Source organism: Parus major, chromosome 1, assembly GCF_001522545.3.
Source record: "Parus major isolate Abel chromosome 1, Parus_major1.1, whole genome shotgun sequence".
Classification (NCBI taxonomy): domain Eukaryota; kingdom Metazoa; phylum Chordata; class Aves; order Passeriformes; family Paridae; genus Parus; species Parus major.
In genome coordinates, this window is record NC_031768.1 from 101,341 (window position 1) to 111,329 (window position 9,989).

Genomic DNA, 9,989 nt, shown 5'->3' on the forward strand with positions numbered 1-9,989 from the left:
TCAGCTCTGTCCTGGATCCTGCCCCAGCTCTTGGGAGGGCACCAGGCCATCCCAGTGCTGGGATTTGGGGCTCCCTGTGCAGAGCCCAGAACCCAAGACAGGAAAGAGCCAAAGGTCCTGCAGAGATCCTGGCTGGGGTGAGCTGGGAGAGTGGGACAGCAGGACAGTGGGACAGCAGGACACCTCCTCCCAGCAGTGTCCCAGGGAGCAGGAAAGCATCTCAGCCATTTCACCTTGTTAGGCTGAGCAGCTGAAAATAGCCCTGGGATGGAAAACAAACCAGCTGGACAAGTTCTCCAAAGCAGGAGACTCTGGCCAGCAGGGATCAGAGCTCTGTCCTGTCCTGAGCTCTGTCCTGAGCTCTGTCCTGTCCTGAGCTGTCCTGCCCTGAGCTCTGTCCTGTCCTGAGCTCTGTCCTGTCCTGAGCTCTGCCCTGAGCTCTGTCCTGTCCCTGTCCTGAGCTCTGTCCTGTCCTGAGCTGTCCTGCCCTGAGCTCTGCCCTGAGCTCTGCCCTGAGCTCTGCCCTGAGCTCTGCCCTGCCCTGAGCTCTGTCCTGTCCTGAGCTCTGTCCTGCCCTGAGCTCTGCCCTGAGCTCTGTCCTGCCCTGAGCTCTGTCCTGCCCTGAGCTCTGCCCTGCTCTGAGCTCTGTCCTGTCCTGAGCTCTGCCCTGAGCTCTGCCCTGTCCTGAGCTCTGTCCTGCTCTGAGCTCTGCCCTGCTCTGAGCTCTGTCCTGCCCTGAGCTCTGTCCTGAGCTCTGCCCTGCTCTGAGCTCTGCCCTGCTCTGAGCTCTGCCCTGCTCTGAGCTCTCTCCTGCCCTGAGCTCTGCCCTGCCCCAGCTCTGTCCTGTCCTGAGCCCTGCCCAGAGCCCTGCCCTGAGCTCTGCCCCAGCTCTGCCCTGCCCCAGCTCCAGAGGGGTCAGTGCCAAAGGAGCATGTCCCAGGCCAGCCCGTGGGAAGGGAGGGGTGGCAGGGAGAGCACTGCCCCATCCAGCAGACCTTTGAAGATACCCATCTCCAGGATGGCACAGGAATGCCAGACATTCCCATTAAGGCTCCTGCTCCGACATGACAGACTCCAAGGGTTCAGCCTCACCCTTTCAAGCATGAAACATTTTTTCTGCTTTCCCAAGAGGAAAAATAAAATATGAGAGAAAAAATAACCAGCAACCCCACTTCTCACAGCAATTGATGTCAGGAAAGCTTCTCTAGGAATCATCCTGCAGTGCAGGAGAACAGCACTGGATGCCCCCAAAAATCCCTTTCCACCCTCTTTTTTTGTTAAAGATACAGCAAATGAAACAAAAGGAAAACCTGTTTATCTCCACACCCAGAGTGGAAATCTCCAGGAAACAGTGTGGTCCACGAGAATCCTCTGAGAGCAGCAGGACCAGAGGCCAGGAGAGGAGCAGAGCTCGGGATGGGCTGGGGACAGCCTTGGGTGGGACAGGGAAAGCACCCACGGTGGGATGGGATGGGATGGGATGGGAGGAGGACAGCCCCAGCAGGAGATCCCTCTGCCAGGTGTGCTGCCATCTAAACCAGCAGCATCTCCAAACCAGTTTCACACTTTGGGAGCACATCCTCTTTCATCCAGAGGCCTCCCAGGACACAGCTCAATTCACTCAGGCCAGGCTGCAGGAGTGCCGCTCCCTGATGAAGATGAGGAACCCCTTCATCCTCAGCACTGCAGCAGAGCCAGCCTGGGCTCCAGGAGGGAGCTGGAAGCTGAGAGCCTGGGTATCAGGACAAAGCAGAGATGGGCTGCTCTGCCCAGCCTGGCACCACACAAGCCCCAAACCCCCAGGGAGCACCAGCAGCTGCTGCCTGTGCCCCAGCCCTGGCTGGGACAAGGTGACCTGAGCCCCAGGGCAGTCACCTGGATCCACACATCCCACAGCACAGCACAGACAAGAACTCCCTTCCTCAGCCCTTCCACAGGTTTGAAAAGATCTCAGCTCTGCAGTTCACAGGCCAGAGCCACAGTGAAATCCCAGGAGCTGCTGCCACCTTCCCCAAACACTCTGAGGTTTGGGACCCTTCATGAGCCATTTCACCCCTGGCCTCGCATCCAGCTCCAAAAATGCCAAGCTGGGAAGCTCCAGGGGGATCTGCCCCCCTGAGATGGGATCATTTCCCTCAGCAGCATCCCCTGAGCTCAGCCCCAGCAGTGGGAATTACACCCAGGGGATTAAGAGGGATTAACCCTTGCACAGCCTGCCTGGCCTGGAGGTCTCCTCACCTCTCCTGCAGTCCTGGAGCTGCTCTGAGACAAGCACGAGGTGCCAGACCTGGAGTTTTGCCTTTCAGCTGCCAAGCTGCCAGAACAAACCCACCCAGGCACCCTCAACAACAGCAGCTGCTTGCAGCACAATACTTCCAGAATTATTTCTGTCCCCCCCAAAAATTAGTTTTTATCCTCCATCCATCTCCATCCAGTTAAAAAAATCACTTCTTTTCCCTTTGGCTTACTCACCCATTAATTATGTCCTGGCACTCTTACAGATCTAAACACATGCATTGCTTAGCAGCTTTAATCCTGAATTATTCCTCCCTTTCCTGCAATCCAAAGCCTCCCTTGCCTAGGAAGGGGCAGGCTGTTCCAAGCAGCAAGCTGTTCCTTTGCTTCCAGAGAGGAACATTCCCCGACTTCTCCTGTTTGCTGTGGTTTTACCCCCCCAGAAATGCCAAATTTACAGCACCAGAGCTCCAGACCTGCAGAGAATTAAACTGACCTTAAAACTCTGTCCTCCAGGGAAAAACAAACGCTGGGCTACAGAAATAGTGTCTTACCCTGCAAAACGTGTGTGTGTGTTACCAAACATCCCCGTCTGCACTGCACTGCTGCTGTGGTCACTCGCTGGGATCAGCAATTTCCAAAGCCCAGCGGAGGTGAAGGGTGGTGGAGCTGAGAACGTGCAGAGCCCCTTGGTGGGACAAGGTGCACTTCCAAGGAAGAGTCTCTGTGGATCCTGCAAATGTCTCTTACAGCAAACCTCAGCAAGGTGGAGATAAAAACATATATGATAAATATATATATATATATGTGTGTGTGTGTGTGTGTGTGTGTGCCAGGGGCAGCCACCCAGGCTGGTGAGAACTGCCAAGGAGCACTTGGTGCTTCCCAAAGTCCAACCCCACAGATGCCCGTGACACACAGTGAGTTAATGCATTTTCCAAAGTGGAAAAAATGGGTTACTTAAAAATAGGTCCATAATCCAAACAAACAAGCATCCCGGTACTATTTCATGGAGGGGAAACAAGCAGGCAGGGACAGCCCAGGGACAGAACCACGTGCAGCTCCCAGTAACTTCCTCATGCTCCTTGGAAGGTTTTCCATCGATTGCAGAGCCTGGAGCTTCAGCCAGGACTGCCAGGAAAAGCTCCTGGGCACAGTCCTGCCACACTCCTTATCATTAATTGTATTATTGGGATTATTGCAGAGAGCTCAGAGCCCCTTGCAGGGCCTGAAGGGGCTCCAGGAGAGCTGGAGAGGGACTGGGGCCAAGGGCTGCAGGGCCAGGAGCCAGGGAATGGCTGCCAGGGGCAGAGGGCAGGGCTGGATCTTGGGATCTGGGGCAGGAATTGTTCCCTGGGAGTGGTGAGGCCCTGGCACAGCGTGAGGCAGGAGCTCCTCAAGGCTCCCGTGAGCTGCAGCACTGACAGAGCACTGGCTTTAATTAAAGAGTTCTTCCTCCCTGCCAGCACCAGCTCCTAAAACAACCACAGCTCTGGAGGTGCCAGAGAATTAATCAGGCACGGCTGCAGGGGCTGGGGAAACAAGGGTGAGGGAAAATTAAAGTGGATCAGAGAGCCCAGCTTGGATCAGCCATGCGAGCAGAGCAGACAACTCAGCATGACAGTGCTGCCTCCACAGGAAACAGCCCCAAAAAATCCCAGCAGCAAACAGTCTGGAGGGCAGGAGGGGGAAGCAGCAGGTCCCAGGGATGCACCTGGAACAGGGAGAAGACAGAAAAGAGGCTAAAACCCCCATTATTCACAGCATCCCATGCTGGTTTGGGCTTGGAGGCACCTTAAATCCCAGCCCTGCCATGGCAGGGACACCTCCCAGTGTCCCAGGAGCTCCCAATGTCCAGCCTGGCCTTGGGCACTGCCAGGGATCCAGGGGCAGCCCCAGCTGCTCTGGCAATTCCATCCCAGCCCCTGCCCACCCTCCTGGGGAAGGGTTTCTCCCCAGGAACACCTGACTGACACAGGGAGCAGTGATGGAACCTCCTTCTCCAGCTGGGCCAGGGGGACCCCTAGACCTTCACCCAAGAGCAGTGAAGCTCCATCTCCTGTTTCCAGCACATTCCTGCCCCTCCAGTTCCCCACAGCTGGAACAGGAGGCACCCTGGTCCCAAAGGGCCTTTCCAGTGGGAATCCCAGAGCTGCCCAGGGAGAGCCCCAACCCCCCTGACTGCTCCACCTCTCAGGAGTTTATTTCTCCCTCTCTGGATTTAAAGCAAAGCTAACTAATGAAGGAAACAGCTTTCTTAACTCTAATAAGTTTGTGCAATCGGGGCTCTGGGAGCAGGATGCCAGGTTGGGCACAGTCCAGCACCGAAGGGTGTCCAGGCCTGGCACTGCCCCTGGGCTTGGAACCACCAGGGACAGGAGCCAGTGCCAGAACCTTTTCCACCAGCTCAGCCTCCAAGTGGGACAAACAGCAGGAGAGGGGTAACCTCAGGGAAAAGTGCTGCTTTTCAGCCACCTGCTCACAGAAAGGGATTTTTTACTAACAAATGACCAAATCCCAGGATCCTGGTGCTGGAAAAGCCCTCCCAGCCCAGGGAGTCCCAGCTGTGACCTGTCCCCACCTTGTCCCCAGCCCAGAGCCCTGAGTGCCACGTCCAGCCCTTCCTTGGGCACCTCCAGGGATGGGCACTGCAAAGCTCCCTGGGCAGCCCCTACACACCAGGATGGCATTTGGCTTTCAGCTGCCCTCCCTCCCCACACCCCAGGCAGAAGATGAACTGCACCTCCCTGGGGGACACCTCCTCTCCCCTGGGCTGTCCCCAGACACTCACCCATCCCTCCAGCCCCTGCCCAGAGGAGCAGAGAGCTCTCACAGGGAATTGTGGTGTACAACACGTCCAGGCAGCCCAGGACCCAAACACCACCTGAGCAGGCCAGAGAAACACAGAGTGCTTTTCCTTCCCACTCCTGCTGGGATGAGGCTCCACTCCAGGACCACGAAGGGATCCCAGACCCTGCAGCTGCACCACAAGGGATGTCAGCTCCTTCTTCACACATTTACTGCTCCATCCCCTCCTGAGAGCAAAGGATGGAAAAGGCAGAAGGATTGCTGCCTTGCACTTCCATGGATGTGTATCCCTGCCCCACCGTGGGGAGGGAAGGCCAAGCCCCAGGGGCTGGTTTGGAGCAGCAGATGCAGCTCCCCTGCAGCCCCCCAGCCCCCCTGATCCCCCTGAGGGAAGGGACCACCCGAGGGGCACAGGAGACACAGAGACAGCTGCTTTCCAAGGCAGTAAATAAATCACTATAACAAGAAATTAAATTAAGATCCAGCTGAGCATTACTCCCAGTTTCTGGGCCAAGCAGAGAAGGGAATGAGCTGGAGGGAGCCAGGAGCTCCCCAGCAGCCCCAGTGCTGCCCAGCCAGCCCTGCTCCTCCTCCTCCTCCTCCTCCTCCTCCACATGGGGCCAGTTTGCTGCCAAAACACAATTTTTCCACCTCACAGAATGGCAATTCCTCGAGATGAGTTTCACTCCTGAAGGAAGCCAAGGCTGTGCAATCCACTGTGGCTTCCAGCTGAGCTGGGGAAGAACGTGGACTTTTTCCTGGCAGAGTTCTCCAAGAATTCTCACAACTGCTTTGTCTCCCTCGCCCAACCCAAAGCTGCTACTCACAGGTGCAACTTCTACTCAGCGAACGTGTACCCCTCCAAGGAAATCATTTCACAGCAGAATCTCCTTTAAAAGGCATTTTATCCAAGCAAGGAGGGCACAGTAGGTCTGGAAGGACGGAGACCCAGCTGTTCCCACCTGCAGGATGAGCCACCACGTCCTGCTCAGATGCCAAAAGCTCTCAGTGCAGGTTTCAAGCCCAATGCCATCGCTCCCCAAGGCAGAGGTTTTGCAGCAGAGGATTCATTTCCAAGGAAACCCTGGAACTTGGGATGGCAGGGACAGCCAGGGCTTGGGCACAGCCTCCTCACCCAGGAATTCTGCTCTCCCCCTCTGCCATCAGTGACAGGCTGCAGTCCCCCCTCCTCACCCTGACTGTGTCCCCAGCAGCTGCCCCGGGTTTTGGGGCAGCTCAGGGTGCTCCAGGCACACGGAGATGGGCACAGCTCTCCAGACACTCTCAGCATGCTTTTTGGACTTGTCTTTTAAACTGGGATAACAGCAAAGCTGACTCAAGAAATGTTGAGAGCAAGGAATGAAGACAGGGAAGCAGAAGGAGACAGGAAGAGACAGGAGCTGCTGTGGAAAGAGGAAAAGCTGCCAGACCTGAGCCAGCCCTGGAACACCCTGAGCCATGAGCTCCAAATCACCCAAAATGCCTCAATCCCAACACACAATTCACAGCTCACCTCTGAAAAATCCTCAATCCCAATTCACAGCTCATCTCTGAAAAATCGTCAATCCCAATTCACAGCTCACCTCTGAAAAATCATCAATCCCAACACACAATTCACAGCTCACCTCTGAAAAAACATCAATCCCAATTCACAGCTCACCTCTGAAAAATCCTCAATCCCAACACAATTCAAGCCCACCTCTGAACTGCTGCAGGGCAGAGGGAAAAGCCACACCAGGATCCCTGACGTGCCTCAAGGATGCCAGGACAGGGACCCACCGAGGCCCCAGAGCCCAGGAAGGAATTGCATACACAATGAAATAAGGCCCAGGGCAATGCAGACTTGCACCATTTCCACATGACAGCAGGAGATGGGGCAGCTCTGCACCTGCAGGTAAAAGCTGTCACCATTAAGGGAACCAGGGATGAACCCCAGTCACCCAAAACCTGCCTCTCCACAGCCAGCATTCCCTGGATCTCCTACAAACAAGAGCCCACCTCTGCTGGGCTGCACAGAGGGCAAACAGTTAACATAAAAATAACCCTAAATCCCACAGACTGGTTCCAGGTGATGTGATTTAAGGAGGAAGAGCCAACTGAGCAAGATGAGTATTTTAAATGAGATGAAAGGTAACACTTGGACCCAATGGGTCACATTTTTGATGGTCCACATAAACTTTGTGTAAGATATTGGCCACAACCTCGGAGGATGTTCTGATAAGGACCAGAAAGAAGACCAAAACCTGGCTGACTCGGGCAACAGCCAGATTACAGCAAATGAGCAGAAAGAGGGGAAAAAAAATCCCAGAAAGTCCATTTGTCCCCAGGAGCCTCGTTTGCCCCCTTTTAGGGGGTGTGAAAAGGTCCGGGGAGGGCTGAACCCTGACAAATTGGGGCTGAAAATAACCAGGGCGGGTTCAAACAATGCGGTGGGGCCGGGCACACGATCCCAAATCCCGCTGGGGCTGGGCTCCAAACCCCCACACCTTGTGAAACCGCTCCTGGGCTGCGAGAGCAGCCAAACTTCAACCTGATCCCGGCAGGAAAAGATTACAGATCAAAGATTAAGGCCTCAATTCGCCTCTGAGTGAGTCAAAGCCAAGAGAAAATCTGGTTTTCCCCGGGGTTCAGTCACCAACTCTGATTTTTCTGCATGGATAAACCCACTCCTTTCAAACTCTTGCTTAAAAATATATCCCGGGAATCGGGATCATTCACTAATCCTCTTCAAAAGCTGCTGATGCATCCGCTGAGTGTGCAGAGGAATCTCAGCAGCCCAAGAAGTGCTGCAGCTCAGGCTTCTCCTCTGCAAACACTTCCCTGCATCGTCTGAAAAACTTCCCCGGTGCTGACATTTTATCATTAAAATCCTGCCATCCTAATTAAAGTGTATTTATAACATTAAAGAATTAAAAAAAAAGAAAAAAAAAAAGGAAAGAACACCTTTGCACGTTGGAAAATGTCAAACCCGAGCGCTTTCAGTTTCAGAACGGCGTCCAGCACTCACCTCTGCCTCAGAGCGAGCAGCCAGCACCTTCTGCTTCCAGGGCAAACACCAAAAAGCGTCTCCTGTGCCGGCTGGGGACATTCCCTGCCGTGAACCGGGAGCAGCAGCTCCAGGAGCTCAGAGCAGAGCCGGAGGCAGCAGCGGGCACGGAGGGACCGGCCCGGCTGCCCCGGCCGGGGACACGGAGCCGGGAATCCCTCCCGAGCACATCCATCCCCGCTCGCCCGGGGCTCCGACAGCCCCTCGAGAATCCCTGGCGGCTCTGGGAAGGCAGCAGTGCCCACACCACGGCCCACAGTGACCCGAAGGCAGCGGAAAGAGCCGCTCGGGGGGATCTCTGCGAGCCCCGGCGCTGGGGCCGCTCCGAGGGCAGAGGCAGCAGCTCAGTCACCCGGGCTGCCACACTTCTGCAGGGCCTCCAAAAATAACTGCGCTGCAAATTCCTTGGGGGCACACAGCTTGCTCCAGAAGGACTGCAGAGATCCAGTTTCCTTAGTGGAGCGGACTGGATGCGAACCGGCCCGAGGGCTCAGGAGCACGGGCGGAGCGGCTGAGGAGCCCCTTGTCCCGGGGACACGGGGAGGGACAGAGCCCATCCCCGGCCAGGCTCCGTGCCCGGGGCTCACCCAGCGAGCTCCCCGGGCTGTGCTGAGCCACAGGGCCCGCTCCGTGCCCCAAGCCCAACCCTTCCCGGGACGCCTTTCCCCCAAACACCGAGCCCCGAGCATCGCCGACCGGCTTTCCCTGCAGCCCCGAGCCTCCCTCGCTGCCGGGCACGGGCGGTGCCGGGACCCCGCTGGGGCTGAGCCCGGGGGTCCCGTCCCAGGAGCACAGCCGGATTTCTGCCGGCTCCGCTGACCTCGGGCACTGCCACAAGGACACTGCCAGCGGCTCCGGGGGATCCCCCGGGGCTCGGCCGTGCGGTGGGGCTGCAGGCCGGGGAGCAGCGCCCGGGTGCCGGGACAGCGCTGCCCGCGCTCCTCGGCGGGAGCCGCCCGTCCCTGCAACCAGGGAAACAGCTCCGGGGGTCCCACGGCTGGGAACGTCCTCAGAAACACCCAGACACCGGCACTCTCGGCACCATCCCAACTCCCTGCCAGCCTCTCCTCGCCACACTTAAACAGTTAAATTAACATGAATAATCGTAAATGCCGCCAACCGATCCCGGGCGATGCGGTCTAACGAAGAGGAGCGCAGTATTTTAAAAGAGCTGAAATGTAAAACTTTTGCCCCAAAGAGCCGGAGCCCGCTGCAATAACAAACGGGGGCTACTGCGAGGTCCCGAAGCGGGCCCGGCCCGGGGATCTCCGGGGATCTTGCCCGAAATGCGGAGGAGCGGCCCCAGAGCGGAGCCGGGGCTGCGGGGCCTGCCCCGGGCAGCGGCCGAGCCCGGCGGGGCGGGCAGGGGGGCTCACCTGCGATGGCCGAGTCGTCCAGGTGGGAGCCGGGGGCCCGCTCGGCGCGGCCGGGATGCTGCAGGAGGAGGAGGAGAAGGAGGAGGAAGAGGCCGCACAGCGCCCGGCCCGGCCGCGGCTCCATTTCCGCGTCCCCGCCGCCGTCAGCTGCTCCTCGGCATCGGCACCGGCTGAGGGGCTGCGGGGTGTCCCGGTTATCCCGGTTATCCCGGTTATCCCGGCTATCCCGGCTATCCCGCCTATCCCGGCACCGCCGCGAGCTGCGGCCGCGCACCGGCTACCGGAACCCTCCGCCTCCCCCCCCGCCCCGCAGTGGTCTCTCCCAGGACAGGCTCCCCCCGCCGCAGTGGTCTCTCCCGGGACAGCCCCAGTCCCCCCGCCCTCAGTGGTCTCTTCCCGGGATAACCCCGCCGGCCTCTCGCCGCTCTACCGGGATAACCGTTCTTCCCGCCACCTCCGCTGGTGTCTCCCCGGCCCGCTCCGTCCCTCCGCCGCCTTCTCGCAGCGGTGCTCCCCGGAAAACC

At 57.8% G+C, this 9,989-nt stretch overlaps 1 protein-coding gene across 1 annotated transcript in view; it reads right to left on the bottom strand.

Annotated features, from left to right (window-relative positions):
* STIM1 (stromal interaction molecule 1) overlaps positions 1-9,762 on the bottom strand; it is a 74,909-nt gene extending 65,147 nt beyond the window's left edge. Inside the window, exon 1 of the mRNA XM_033512707.1 lies at positions 9,466-9,762. Coding sequence (XP_033368598.1) covers positions 9,466-9,589 — 124 coding nt within the window. The 5' untranslated portion in view covers positions 9,590-9,762. The remainder of the gene's footprint in view (positions 1-9,465) is intronic.
* Positions 9,763-9,989: the final 227 nt, after the last annotated feature.